At 41.0% G+C, this 15,673-nt stretch overlaps 1 protein-coding gene across 1 annotated transcript in view; it reads right to left on the bottom strand.

The window, feature by feature from the left end:
- kcnn3 (potassium intermediate/small conductance calcium-activated channel, subfamily N, member 3) overlaps positions 1-15,673 on the bottom strand; it is a 58,025-nt gene that overhangs the window by 21,896 nt on the left and 20,456 nt on the right. The window contains 2 exon segments of the mRNA XM_039619226.1: positions 1,975-2,096; positions 3,169-3,465. Coding sequence (XP_039475160.1) covers positions 1,975-2,096; positions 3,169-3,465 — 419 coding nt within the window.

Below are 15,673 nucleotides of genomic sequence, written 5' to 3'. Positions count from 1 at the left end.
AGTCAATAGTAAAACATCTAAATAATAATAATGAATAAAAAACCAAACAATAACTGTCCCACTGGTCCTGTCTGCAAATGTGGGCGTCTAACCTAAAAAATGTTTCCAGCAATTTTGTCTGACACATAACACATAACTGCATCTTTTGCCTCCATCGTTCTTGCCCTACACGCAACACTGTTACCATAGCAACCAAACCTGGTGCAGATCTGAAACAAAGTTTTTCTTTCAATAAACTATTCAGCAGAAATATAATAAGATGTAACCTTGCTTGCTAGCAACAGATATGTTTGCTCTGAAGTCTCTCTATTCTCTAAGACTGAAAAGTCACATCTTTGGACGCTGTTTGAAGCCATTTTAGTGTTTTGTTTTTTTTTCTTCATTAATTTGATTTGGAAAGAAGCAAAATGCCAGTTTCTGCCAGTTGGATACGGACCAACCGAGGACTCCCCAGCAGCCGGGCAGTGATGCATTTAATCAAGCCTATTAACCAGCTGACATTTTCCTACATTTCCTTGATTTATCTCCAAAAACATTTGAATACATCTCCTTTTGCTTTGCACTTGATGGCACATTACAAGCATTAAATAATCTGTAAAATTTAATTATCAATCTCTTAAATGTAACTGAACAACTGGATTTAGTGCTCTTTGATAACAGAGAAACAGATATGTTTGTAAGCCGTTTCATTTCTGAGCGTCTGCCTGCTGGATGCAAGAGCGGTCGATAAATCACCAGTCTGTACTGCCATATGTTTGCTGCTGTATTGAGTATGATATGGATTTCTCTTAATGTTTTTTTCATGTCATATATATACATATATATATATATATATATATGTACTTATATGGCATGAAAAACACATATTGTGAGATGTTAAATGGGGAAAAATGAAAATAAAGCTGTAACACATTGTACTGTAACAACGAGCTGATATAAGCATACTTTTAGGTGTTAATTAATATCTTTGTTAACAACTATACATCCTTGAGTAAAACATCTGCAACTGGTGTATTAAATTACAGGAACTGTTTGACTTTTTGAGAAATACCACTCTGATCACAGCCAGAAGCACGTTTGCTTATCTAATCATAAAAACCAGGAAAAAACAAAAACCTCAGCTCTGTCCACTTTTCAGAGTCACTGCATCTGTAAAACCACAATTTTTGTGTACATTTTTGCATTAAATAAAAAAAAAAGAGACATAACATGTCAGTTGCTGATCTAACAGCCGCCGCTGTGGGTTTAAATCAAAAAGAAAGACTTAAAAGCGGCATCAGTCACATCTCTGTCATAATAAAAGTCAGTAAGCTTATTCAACGTAATATTTCCAAGGTCAGGAAGGAACATTTGAGCTCAGAATGTCTTCAGGAATTTTAATACACATTTTTGATGTGGGTGTTTAAACATGCCTGTGGATGAGTTATTCTCATGTAAATCTATGAATCTCTATGAGGATTTGGCATCGTGTTTGTTCATGTAATGTTTCATTACACTGTGGTGATGAGAGCTATATTGTACTGTTATTGCTATTTCTTTTTTACTCTTGACAAATGATCAACTATTAAGTCCTTAATTAGGTCCTTAGTGTCTGACAAACTATGTTCTAGTGTCCCGTAGCAATATCAGATTGTTTATTGCTTAGAAATGCTTTTTTGGAGGGTCATTAATGTTAATGAATGTTTTCTTCAGACACTATTATATTGATTTTTAATTTTTATTTTTAGTCTGACAAACAGACAAATGAAGTAACAAATCCATTGCCTGAACAACTGCTGAGAAAGCCTCATAAACTGAAGTCTAAAGAGGGATTATGTTGCACAGACGTCTCAGATTATAGATTCTGCCAGTTGAATTTAATTCCTGAGTTGAATTCCTCATCTGATCACAGTCCAACACTCACACTCATGTACACTCATGTGCATGCAATAAACACCAAATCACAATCGCAAACGGAGCAGCTTTAGTGCTAACCTCTCACACACTCGTACGGTCCAGGCAGCAATGATCCACAGAGAGATGCTGAAGACCAGCAGCACCGTCCCAGGGCAGATCGTCATAAGGGTTTTCATTACAAACCGCGTGTTAAAATGGACCTAAAAGACAATTAGAGACACACACACATTGCTTCACTTTTTTTTTTTTTCCAGGAGTTAATATTGTGCTGCTCTGAATCCTTATCCTGCACACTGTTTCCCAAGCGGACTTGATGTTTTACTAATTAGTCCTCTGAGTAGCTTTTGATAGCGGCAGCACTCAGAGAATCTCCACTATAATTGGAGTCGAGATCAGGGCTTGCCCTCTGACTCGGGTCAGGCTATGCGGTGTCTTTGAGTAACTGGCCTGTGTCAGTGTACTTTTTATCTCTGGCTCATTCATCAATAAGAGGCAGACCATCAACTTCTGGCAGATGGATCATTTGATGCTTGAGCCCTGGAAGGCTAAAGCAGCTGATAAATGAGTTGTCATTTACAGCTGCACTTCAGCGGCAGCTTCACCTTCCCTCCACGTCGATGCCGCCTGAGGGTCAGAAGAGAGCCGTCGCCGATACACGCGCCACCTGCTAAATTACTCATCTAAAAAAATCTCCTCTATAGCTCTCCTGCTGCACTTGCTCTCCTCCACCTAGTTTGCACATTTGCAACATGCTACATCTCTACTTCCTGATCTTACAGCAATGTTTGTCGTATAAAGTCATTACAAATCTGGCATCAGCCATTTGTTGCACGACTTCAACATATTTCTCTGCACTCATATTGCAATTTCATTCTAGTTCTTTCTCTTCATGGCCCATTTGAGCTGTATGCAATAACTTGTTTCCATTTCACGCTCTCATCTCATATTGTATTATGAGAGATCCACCACAGCTTAGATCTAAGTCTCTGAGCACAGTGACAACAAAAGGACAGGAAGGGGATTTGAAGCGGTAGATGAAAAGAAACAGCTGGACTAGAAGGACAGACGGGGAAGGAAGAACTTCAGATAGTTAGAGCGAAAGAGGCCAAGGATAAAAGGCACAACACAGACACAGGCTTAATTCAGAGGAGAGAACTCTTGACCTTAATACCTTTACAACTCCATCACCTGTTTCCAGCGAAACCTTTCACAGCCACACTTTTGAATGCATACCGCTCAGAGACACATCTACAAGATTAAGACGCTCCTGACCTTATTGAGGGCACCTATACTCCTGGAGGAAGCGTCGGTGAACAGTTTGCTGTGCAGAAGCATGACTCTGGCAATGAGGTAGAGGCGCAGGAACATGGGCACGCTCAGCACCATGTCCAGGTCAGCCTCGGCCTGCGAAGGCGCGTACGAGAAGGCCAGCCGTGCCCGCCACTGAAACTTAAAGTCCCCAGGCACCGGATGCACAGCAGAAACGAGCAGCTCCAGGGCGATTAGCAGAACCCTCTCCATCGTCATGGCGATTCGCCAGTCGTCTGCTCCGTTGTCGATGACAAACAGCTGCGGGGACAGGAAGGACACGTGGAGAGTCAATTGAGGAAAGGAGTTACACTTCTTTTAATGTGTCGCTGAGAAAACTTTTCATCGTGATGCTCTGTTGGCACGGTCCTTTTCTCATCAGTACAGCTGACTGATCTGATGATTAAAGAACGCACCCGCAATTCAGAATAAATGTCTTCCCTGAGATGGAAAACACCATCCATTTAATCAGTAATCTATTCAGTCCCCACACAGTGCTTTGGCTCATTTTCATATAACCTGCAACTCTTCTCTTGCTAAAATTAAACCAAAGATGCTGATTCATCTGGAGCAGTGGCTCTTAAGCTAAACAGGTTTCTAATGATCAGAGAGACAATATTTAAAAAACAAGGGCAGTATGCTGTGATTTCAGCCGGTCTCATGGGCACATGCCAGCCGTGACTCTGAAACCGGTGGGACACTGAGCCACTGCAGATGGGGCTTGGACGACCAGGGGAAAAATATGGAGCGAAACTAAGTTGAATGAATATGATTTATTTGATTATCTTTTTGCAGGGAAAATAAATAAACAAGAGTCTGCAGATGGTACGGAGCTGACTTTTTTCATTAAAATTAAACTTGGATGCTTTTTTTTTATTGTTAACTATTGGTAAAAAAAAAATTGAAAAATTGTGTTGTAGGGTGTGAACATTTTTCAGCTGTGTAAGTGGGCCACAAAGTTTAAGTTTAATAAAAAAGGCCACTTTAATTGCGGTTTTCCCTCCTCCTATGTTGACATTCGGGTTCGTAATTGCTGTGGTTACACTTGATATTGTCACCAAAGCCATCGTTATAAGGAAGTGGTAAGAGCAGGTTTCATTACAGGGGCCGTCCTCCAGACGGTGCTGACAAGAGCTAGGGGTTAGGGAGGAGGAGGAGGAGGTGGTGGGGTTGATGAGAGGGGAAGGCAGAGGAAAGAGATGGATGAAGTGCAGAGGAAATGAAGAGATAAAGATAGGAATGAGGAAATATCTGGTCAGAAAGGGCACTGCAAAAATCCTCTTTCTGCTTTAGACACTTTTGACTTATTTGAGGATTATTTTTGTTAACGCAAAATAATAATTTTTTTTAAGAAAGCAGCATTTTTGAAGCTCTGCATTTGGGATAAGTTGGAATTTTGCAGTGCACTGGCATACATTTTTCACATCTTAAAACAAAATGCTAGGACTCAATTGTAAAATTTGTAAAGAGATTACTGCTGGGGGGAGAAAAGGTTAAGGAGCGAGAGAGAACCAGAAAGCAGAGACTCAAGAGAAAGGTCGGGGCATGGGGAGAGAAATGAGGAACTCCCCTGCTGGAAGTCAGCTGAGTTTACCAATTGATGTACTGCCTGGAGAAACAGCCAGTGCTAACAATTGCTCTTTACCACATGATTCATCTCAAGGGCTTTTAGCCCACACCAACATTTATTTAGGAAAACAAAACAAATACAACAAGAGGTCAAATGAAAGAGCAAGCGGCCATGACAGCTGTATGTGTGTCACAGCCACCTGGTCACTGTCGTGATGAAGCCGAACTGAAGCTTTCTCAACCACCTACACGCATGCACCTCCACATTAATCATCACCGTCGTCTAGCACAGTCGGTTGCATGTTGTTCTACTTTTATTACATGTATGCACACATGCTGACTACATGTGTACAGATGCACACATATGTAGCCTGCGCACACACCTGAGCCATTTTGCACGCTATCATTTGAACCGAGGGTCAAACGCTGGCTGTATTCTTTAATGGTCTGTGTGTGTGCGCGTATTTGCATGTGCGTGTGTGTGTGTGTGTGCACTGTACTTGTGTGTATCTGTGTATGCCTGGGCGAGTTGGTGAGAGAGTGTGCAGACCCAGCCTCGTCATGGTGACTGTTGCCAAGGCGACAACATCAAAGAGCAGCCAAGCTTAATTAGGATCCCCAGTGCGAGAGAGAGAGAGAGCCAAAAAGATAGAAATGGAAGGGAGAGACGAGGCAAGAAGACGGAACAAGGAGACACAAGAAAAGAGACTGAGGTGTGTACGACAGCGAGTGAAGAGGTACAGACACGAAAGCACAGACAGGTTGTCTAGCACCCATGTTCCCCGCAATGGTTTTGTGTGTGTGTGACTCCTCAGATTTAGGTGACAAAAATCTGTTCCCACTGTCACATTATTGGGACTCACCAGCCATTTAGAGCAATAGATTTAATGTTTATGGCTCATGTTTGGGAGTTGTGTTATGTAGCCATAGTTGTGTTTAAGTTTAGAATAAGTATCCGATGTAAGTCGTGAATTCCTGTGTGATAAAAACAGGTTTTCTGTGTTCACATGAGTGTTATCCATGCAGTAAAATGTATGTATATTCATTCATACTCACACGTTTTGCCCACAAGCCAGCTGTCATTCATTCTTTTCTCCCTCTGTATGAATTTGTGTTTCTTGGTGTTTTTCTGCCTCCATTTTTCTTTCACCATCCCTCACTCCTGTTCCCTTTCTCGCTGAATGACATTTCTCCAAATCAAAACGGAGGTGATCCAGTTTCTTGCCACAGGAGGAAATGAGCACCTCTCCCTTCCTCTCTCTCCCCTTCCCCCCTCCCCCCCTCCTCGCCTTCCCCTTCTGCCCTGTCCTCCCGCACACTGCTGCTGCTGCTGCTGTCGGTCTTTTCCTGGCTAAATCGCCATGAGGAAGGGATAAATAATTAAATTCCATTAGGAAAGTAATCTGTCAATTGGAATGAATGAGTGCCACTGCCCCCACATGACCAAGACAGAGGGAAAGGATGAGGGAAGAGAGTGTGGGAAAAGTGTATGCATGTGTGCACGTGTTTGTGTATATGAAAGCCATCAGGAGACAAAAAAGAGAGGAAGAGAGGGAAAAAAAACATAAAGCGCCTGGTAACAATGATGAGGATGAAGAGAAAATAGATAAATTTAAGTCTGTGCCATTACAGGCTGAGGGCAAGGGGCAAAGAATATAATGGAAAGCAGACAGGACAGAAGGAGGTTAAAGGAAGAGGAAAAAAATAAGCCTGACAGCAAAAGACAAGGGGGATAAAAAGGAAAAGGAGAAATGTGCGAAAATGACAGCACCAAAGATAGACTGAGATTTCTCCACAGGTGAAGGTGTGAGGTCTGACAGGACACTCTCCACCTAAAGCATTCCCTGCTCCAGCTGCTCCGTCTGTAACCCGCGAGTCAGTTTGTGACCTCTCCATCTTTTCTTCTCAGCTATCCAGCCATCCAACCATGCCTCAACCGTTTCTTGCTCCCCCCAGGCCATCGTACCTCTCTAATCGGGTTAAGTCCCCGATTGCAGATGTCTCTCATCACGGAACCAGATGCAGCACTGGTCAGACCCTACCAAGCGAGCAAGCAAGGACAATTTTGCACACTTGCATGCACACAAGCGCGCATACGCGTGCACATGCACACATCCAGACGATCCCGTAAAGTGCAGCACAGACTGAAAAAAGAGACAGTTGCATGCAAATCAGCCTCAAGTCTCCATGTCCCATGGGAGGGAAAAAAGACTAAACCCCAGTCTGGGGCAGAGACAGTCCTAATCACTGAAGGAGATGATGATAGAGCGTACACTAAAAAGCATGCACACATACTCTTACACACAGTCACAGCTCTGGGGGGATGTCTGGGTCCTACAGCATGGAAATCCCTAGAACAGGCAGAAAATAGATTCACACACCCTGATATACGTGAATATTCAGAGAGGATAACACACTTTCCCTGACTGTGATTGCAGCTCTGAGGGAACACCCCTGTGGCTGTTTCTATGAAAGAGGAAACGAAGGGGAGAGGGTTCACCAAAGTGAAAAGGAAGTGTTGGAAAGTGCGAGAGATTAGGAAAGGTACGTGTGCATGTGTGATGCTGCCTCGTTTCCCACCAGTCTAAAAACAGTAAGTGGGAGAGAGTGAGGAGAGGTTTCCAGCAGCGTTGTCTGGAGACCAGGAATTTCCTCAGCGCAAATACACGAAAGACAAACTGAGATGTGAGCAATGGCCAGAGGCTTCAAATGGCATGTGATAAACTAACAATTCCTAGAAGTAAATGGTCAAAATGCTTCCTGCGTGTTACGAGTCTAAAGTGGATGCTGTAGTTTACCTCTTGGTTGTAGTTTCAAGGGCAGATGTACATTATGCCAAAAGTGAGAGTAAGACATCATGAAATGACCGTCCCACTATTAGACATCTTATGGCTGCACTTCACTTTTAATAACAGAACACAGCCTTTTTGGAGGGCTGCTGCTCACTTTATTATCCTAATGCCATCCTGCCTGCATTTGAGTAGCTGTGAGTGCCAAGCTCGTGTCTTCTTGATCAATGGACTGCTCCTAAAATTCTCCAAAAGTAACTGAATAGTACAGCTCTGTAATGCTTAAAGTGCACTAATGGACTGGAGAAACATCCCTTTCTCACACACTCTCTTAGCGTTTCTATTTGATTAATTTCAACAACAATTCAATTTTTGCCTTTCACGTCTGGATTTCTTTCAAGTTTATGAGCTAAAATGAATGCTTTCATTTTAGAGAAGTGTCTTACTTGTTGCTGGGTATGTAAAAGTATGCATGTGTGTGTGTGTGTGAAGAACAGAGGCAACTCGTGAGTTATCAGAGTGAATCAGATAACAGAACTTCAAATACATGGAAGTCTCTGGACGCCACATCAAACACAGCTGAGATAAGGTGAAACCTTCTGAAATATTCTTTTTCTAAGCAAACATTTAGCCTTTGAAATCATCTATCATTATCTTTTGAATCAGCCAAAGGATGCTTGCAAACTTTGGTTTGAAAAATTCATCACTGGCTAGACTAATGCTACTGTACATAAATCTCCAGTAATTCTCCGTTATTTCTATCCATACTCATGCATCATTTAAATTTAAGTTAAAGGTGTGTGGTGATGCTGAAGCTCGATAACCACAACACTGGGATAAAAATCTTCTATACTTTGTATACTGACTGTATTTGGTTAGAGTTAAACAAAACCATGGTCAAACTCAATCGTCAAAAAGTAATCAGTAATCAGACAGGTGCTTCAGACAGCAAGAACAATCAACTCTGAGCTTTCTGTTATGCTTGCAAGAAAATGACTAAATGATTCTTCTTTTGGCTGCTTCCTTTGGGTGTCACCACAGCGGATCATCTGCCTCCACCTCACCTATTCCAAGCATCCTCCTCTGTCACACCAACCCCTTTTCACCTCCTCTGAGGGTTTCCTCTTTTCCTCCTGCCTTGCAGCTCCATCTTTAACACCCTTTGTTTAATACATCCACGATCCTTCCTGTCCATGTCCAAACCAGCTCAGCCTTTTGTCTATAACTTTGTCTCCAATCTCCAGCCTGAGCCGTCCCTCTGATATGCTCATTTCTAATCCTGTACTCACAGGATAATAACTGACATGATAATGCACATTATCTGTGCACTATCCCGTCAAATATTACTTCCAGCACATGATTGCACAATGTTGATTGTTATTATAAAATAATGACACCATCAGCACCTAGATTGGTTCTCTCTAACCCCCACTTCTAAGTTCTGCAACTACCACTGGTCACAAAATCAAGTTGGAAAATAACAGCAACTGCCAGCTATCAGTAGGCCAAAAAGCAGATGTTAGAACAACTGGAGTAACTCTGGAAACTCGGGAAGAAGGGACCTATGTGAGCAGATAAAGAAAGAGAAGATGGAGAGTGACAGAACCGGAAAGTAAAAGTTTTCCTTTGATGGGCATTCACTCAGTGGAGAGTGCTCTGGTAATTGAGTTGGTTCAAAAAGTGACATTCATTTGGGAATATTTCTCCTAGATCAGTAGGTAACAAAATCTTTCTACTCATTAGCCAAATAGAGCAGGTGTTTTAAAACAGAATGTGGACCTTTAAGCAAGCGCAAGAGGCAGGGGTGCACAGGAAGGTGTCGACTGCCACTTAAAATTCTGCTTGAAGCCCAGGAATTAATTTGAATACTACCCAATTTTGCTGAATTTATCATTCATCCTTATGCCTGCTTACTTTTTAACAATATCAAGTTCCCAAACATAAACTGTGAACTCAGAAGCAACTTTTGACAGCACACAGTCTTCAGAAACTGGCGACTAATACGAGTCAATTAGGATATTATGACCAGTGTTGGCTGTAACAAGTCACCATAATACCTTTACATTTTTCAGTAATTTAACGAGTTACCATACTAAATTCAGTAAACACATTAAAGTCACAATTATGTTGTTACTTGTGTTATAAAAGATCCTCAGTTATCTGCGTGACGGGTGGATATATGAACCCCGCCCCCCCATTATTTTTAGTTTTATTGCAAGTAAAGACAAGTGCGCGATGGTAAAGTGCAAACTGGACAGAAACAACACTGCTTTGACTCTTTGCAAACATCTGCACGGGCAGCATGCTGACATAAACTGGTGAAGAACCATGTTAAATCTGAGTGTATACTGACCCCCAGCCCAGCAGCCAGAGCTTGATCTTCAACGGGTAACAAAGGCAGTGATGAGCTGTCAGATTGCAGCTTTGTAGACCTCATTTCTATCTATTCGTGCTTCTAAAGTAGAATCACAGTGCAAATCATTTTCAGTCTTTTTGGGTTGGTTTTCAACTGCTTTGTGTTCAGATGGATACACTTAAAGACAGACCATGTGTCCTGATTAGGATTGGGATTCCTGTTGTGGTTGTGTGAAAATGCATTTGAATTCATGTTAAAGAGTAATGAGGAAGTAATGTAACAAAATGACTAACAATTTAATTTCTCTGGTGAGAGATTAAGTCATGTACTGCATTCATTTTATAAAAAGTAACAAGTAATGTGTAATACATGACTTTTCTTGGAGTAACGACAGCAACACTGGTTATGATAGTACATGCTTATGTAGCCACTGACTGGGATCACGTCAATTCAGGCAAATAAACAGACCTCACACAGATTCATTTGGAACCAAAATGACAGAAATACAACAACATATATGATTGTTTATTTGAACTAAACAATCTTATATGTTCCGCGTCCCCGTAATTGAAGCACACATGTACAGTAAGTGTTGCTCAAAATACAAAAAGAACAGAAAGTGTGCACACATTTGACTTTTGACCAGATTTAGGCATCATGATGTAGGTTCAAATAGAGAAAAATATTTCCAGGGTGGTAACTTGCTCAGTACCCAGCACACTTTTCCCTCATCCACTGAAGGTCACTTAACATTACAATGTAACTATAGGCCATAATACAATTTGCAAAAATGACCTATGGACAGTTTCATGCTTTTCTGACACATGCAGGAGAAGCTAAATCTGTGCACTAACCCTCTAAAGAAGTCTTAAAACTACTACAAAGACAAAAAAGACCCAAAAAAGGAAAACAAAAACAAAAAACACACATCACAGCTGTTAATGCAATACTACCCAGCAGGCATCTGAACTGGAACTGGAAGGAATAAACTGCTCCATTAGAAGCTCAAAGTATTTGTTCCAGACTGCTCTCTGATAAAATGTCATAACTTCTTCAACAAGCCCCATGCAGCAGGGTCTGATGGCCACTTGCAGTCCATTCTTGTGCTCTGATGCAAATCATACAGTGGAGTTGGAAATATCAGGCAAGAGGTACCAATGAGCACCTGAAAGAGCACTTGAGAAGTGTAGATTTTTGCAGAGACATTATCAGAACAAGAAGAGACTTTATTATTCCTCACTGAGGAAAAGAAGGAGAAAAGAAGGAAACGTTTTGGTCAGCTGTACAGATTTGCACATTTTTCGAGGATCATATCAACATTTCAGCAATTTGTAGGTTTTTGTGACATAGGGACTCGGATTAATGCAGCACCGTGGATGCTTTAAGAATGTCTGAAAGAAATATAGGGTAAAAACACAGCCTTATTTATCACGTATTGTTTTATCAATGAAGGCAGTTTCTTCTATAAGTCTATAATTAGTAAAATCTTAATATAATTTACTAATGTTAAAGATTAAACCAGCATCTGTCTGGAATTTTAAATAAATAAAACAGAATGTAGACATTCAAATACAGTTCACACGCTCTAATACTGAAGGTCTCAAACCCATCTGTGCTGCAAAAACAATTCATGAATTAGTTTTAGAAATCTTCTAAAACTAATAATTCTTATGTGCAACAATGAGACTAAGATGCTTCTTTGTTTATTATTAAAGGTTTAAAAGGGGATTTCTGAGGTGCATTAGCTCAATAAAGTGTGTAATAACAACCGAGAAAACATAAGACAGAAGGTTTTTGTGAAACCCAGCAGCAATCTGGGAAAAAATTCTGGAACGTTATTGGAACATTTGGGTGTTTTAGCAGTTTGGCAGTTTTGGTGAACAGGCCAATTTGTACTCCACTGACTGCGTCTAAACATACAGTGAAGCAATGAAAATCAAAGTTACAACAGGAGCATCTTGTGAAAGTTTGTATTTGCCTTTTTTTGGGGGGGGGGCAGTAGTGTAGCATTCCGGTTTGCTGAATTAAAAATGAAAGAAGCAAACCCAGGAATGTCAGCGAGGCTCAGCTGACAGAGCACAAAATGTTCTGACAAATCAAACATTTCTCATGTCAGCTCCTTGTCTCTTTTCACTGTCACTTTTCACTGTGAAGCCAAATGTGACAACACGCACACACAAACACTTCTGCTTCACTTAACACTGAAGGGCAAAAACTTCATCTTGAACCCCTACTTACCCCTATGTTATTTCTGCAGGCACGCAGATGCCAACCAGTGCTCCAGCTGAACGAAACACTGAAATAATGAATCAATTAACAAAGCAACAGCAGGCGACTTAAGTCATTCAGTCTTCTTCTTCCTGTTACTCCCTTTAGGGGCCGACACAGCAGTTCATCTGCCTCCTTCTCCATCTCCATCCCTACATTCTCTGTCACACCACCCTCTGTGTGTCCTCCCTCACTACATCCATGAACCTCCTCTGTTGTCGTCATCTTTTCCTCCTGCCTGAAAACTCCATCTTCAACATTCTTTTTCCAGTATATCCACTGTCCCTCCTCTACACATGTCCATCTCAGCCTCGGCTCTCTAACTATCCCATCAAACTCGACCTGAGCCATCCCACTGACATACCCGTTTCTAATCTTGTCCATTCTGGTTACTCCCAGTGTAAATCTGAGCCTCCTGAGTTACTGTTACTCATTTCCCCCCAGTTTCAATATACATTCATGCAAAAAAGAAAGTTTTCGCAGGATTCTGTGCAGCACCGTGAAAACTGAGCGCACCTCATAAATCAGTAGCTTGTAGAACCACCTTTAGCAAAATAACTCGATGTAATCATTTCCTGTACGACTCTATCGGTCTCTCACATTGTTGTGGAGGAGTTTTGGCCCACTCTTCTTTACAATATTGTTTCAGTTCATTGAAGTTTGGAGGAATTTGGTTAAAACTTTCCTTTTTGCTAAAGCATATAGTTAGGTCTGGACCAGGTGACTCTGAATCCTCCCTTAGTTGTGCTGCAATAGACGTAGGGTGCCGGGGATTCCCATGATGCATTGAGTTTTTTCTTTCCAGTCACCTTTCTCACTCACTATGTGTTAATAGACCTCTCTGCATTGAATCATATCTGTTATTAATCTCTGTCTCTCTTCCACAGCATGTCTTTATCCTGTTTTCTTCTCTCACCCCAACCGGTTGCAGCAGATGGCCCCGCCCCTCCCTGAGCCTGGTTCTGCTCGAGGTTTCTTCCTGTTAAAAGGGAGTTTTTCCTTCCCACTGTCGCCAAAGTGCTTGCTCATAGGGGGTCACATGATTGTTGGGTGTTTCTCTGTATGTATTATTATAGGTGCCTTGAGGTGACTGTTGTTGTGATTTGGCGCAATATAAATAAAATTGAATTGAATTGAATTGAACTGAATAATAAACTCCTCTTTTTGTTGTTGGAGAGAATTAACCAATCTCAATGAACAGATTTTAGTGAAATTACCAATTTTTGGAAACAAATGTCACATGATTACAATTACAGTATTTAGTGGTTGCAACCTTAGAGTATGCCCACGATTAAGTAATATGACTTTGGCGAAGGTTTTCTCAGGTTTAAAGCAATGTACAAGCAAAAAAACAAAAAAAGACAAATTGGTAGCATTTATTGTCAAACTATTAAGCCCTATTAAGGTATAAGCAAGTGCTTCATTCATCATTTATTTAGCATCAGTCCTCCTTAGTATTTACAGTTATATCATTAGTAGCAGTTATAGGTGTACATGGTGTAACAGTAAAAGATGGATAAACATATCAAAAGTTACTAATAAGACTAAGGAGGAGTAATGATATGAGGTGCTTGCTAATAGCTTACTAATGCTTAATAGTGTGACATTATAAAGTGCTACTGAGAAATGATTATGGTCTAAAACTATATTTTTACAGTCATCACAATCAGTTTGAGCTACAAGATATGGTGCTCTGCACGGCTGTATTTCAAGTAGAGGATATTTATAACAAAAATCACCACTTAATCAAAACAGACTCAAGTACTGAGGTGATCCTGGTCTCTATTAAATCACCTATTATATTTGTTTGACAATGTGGCCTTGCTTCATTTTATTAATTATCACTTTTCGCCAACAAGATTATTACTGTCAGAGCTCTTTTTTCCCCCTTTAATGGCTGCGAATAAGGGGAAATATTTGTAATCTGTGATGATTACCGATGAGCTGCACTGTAGTCAAGATGGATTGTTTTTCCTTGTTTCATGCTGAGCACAATTACTTTGGGCTGTCCCCTGACAGATTAGACAAGACAGAAAGAGGAGGAAGACGAGAGAAACTTCCAAAAGAGGAAGGCAGGGAGGAAAGATGCAGCGAAACACACTGTGAAAAGGGGGCAAGATAAAAGAGGAAGATAAATGTGGATGAGTGTTAAAGTACAGCAGGAGAAGGGTGAATAGGTGAGAAGCTGAATGCTGTGTAACAAGGGAGGAGAGCTGTCTGGGAGAAGGAGGATATGTAACTTAACAACAAAATTGAATTGAGGCTCAGTAGAGAAGGAGGGAGATAGATCTAATGTGATAATGACGGAAAAGCAGGAGGAGAGAGAAGGAAGAAAGAAAGGCAAAGAGAAACATCTTAATGGGGGCAAACAGAAATGCAGAATAAAGACTTACACAGGAACAAAGGAACTGAAAGCAGTAAAAGAAAGTGAGGGGGATGAATGTGGAATAATAACCACCAGTTAAACCCAAAACTGCTCTCAAGTGACTCTGCAGCTACTCTGAACCATATATACACTGATCAGCCATAACAGTAAACCACTGATGAAAGACGTGAGTAGTAACACTTATCACTTTGTTATGTTCCTTGGATGGTGACATTCATCTGAATGTTACTTTGAAGTGTACCTAAACATTAGCACAAGCGCACGCTTAGTGGTTTCTAAATACAGCTCACCACACCCCAAAAATTACTAAAGAAGAGCCCGAGGTGTTCTCCAGTAGCTCCAGTCTGGGAGATGAGCAGGACCAAGCCCGATCAATGAATGCCCCACCCTGCAACCCACAGGAAAAGCTGCCAACATCCCAGTGCCAGATATCACAGTACACCCTGAGTGGTCCTGTGCCAGTCCTCTGACGGGCTGCAGCTGTTTTGGCATCACTGCAGGTACCAATCCACTATTAGACAGGCAGTTTTAATGTTGCTGGTGATTGTGTGCATGAATGAGTGTGTGTGTGTGTGTGTACGTGTGTGTACTTGTAATATCCTGTTACATGCTGGACAAAATGCACCAGCAGAGTGTGTCATAATCTGAAAATGAGATCTTTATTGAACAATACCTTTCATTTTGCACAGCATTACTTCTCGTGTGTGTGTGTGTGTGTGTGTGTGTGTGTGTGTGTGTGTGTGTGTGTGTGTGTGTGTATTTCAGCCATCCAACAATAAAAGGCAGAGGCACACGGGCACATTTTATGTTGACATGCATCTAAGCAAACAGGCAGCCTTGAGCAGCCAGTATAACTAGCATGCATTTAGTGGATGCATTTCAACATTTAAACACATTTGTATGCGTACAAAAAAACTACAAAAAACCAAACTGCTGCCTCTCACTCTCATGACACACTTTATATTCTAATTCCTGTTTTAATTACATTTTGTTTTGAAAAAACAAAACAAAAAACAAAACAAAATGTCAGTCTGTAAATTAAAATGTATAGTAGAGTCGAATAAAGACAAAAATGATAATAATGAAGGGGCTGGGTATGGA

The sequence above is a fragment of the Oreochromis aureus genome, linkage group 11, assembly GCF_013358895.1.
Source record: "Oreochromis aureus strain Israel breed Guangdong linkage group 11, ZZ_aureus, whole genome shotgun sequence".
Taxonomy (NCBI): Eukaryota; Metazoa; Chordata; class Actinopteri; order Cichliformes; family Cichlidae; genus Oreochromis; species Oreochromis aureus.
Note: the sequence above shows the minus strand (reverse complement) of the source record. Positions and strands in the feature narration are given on the sequence as shown.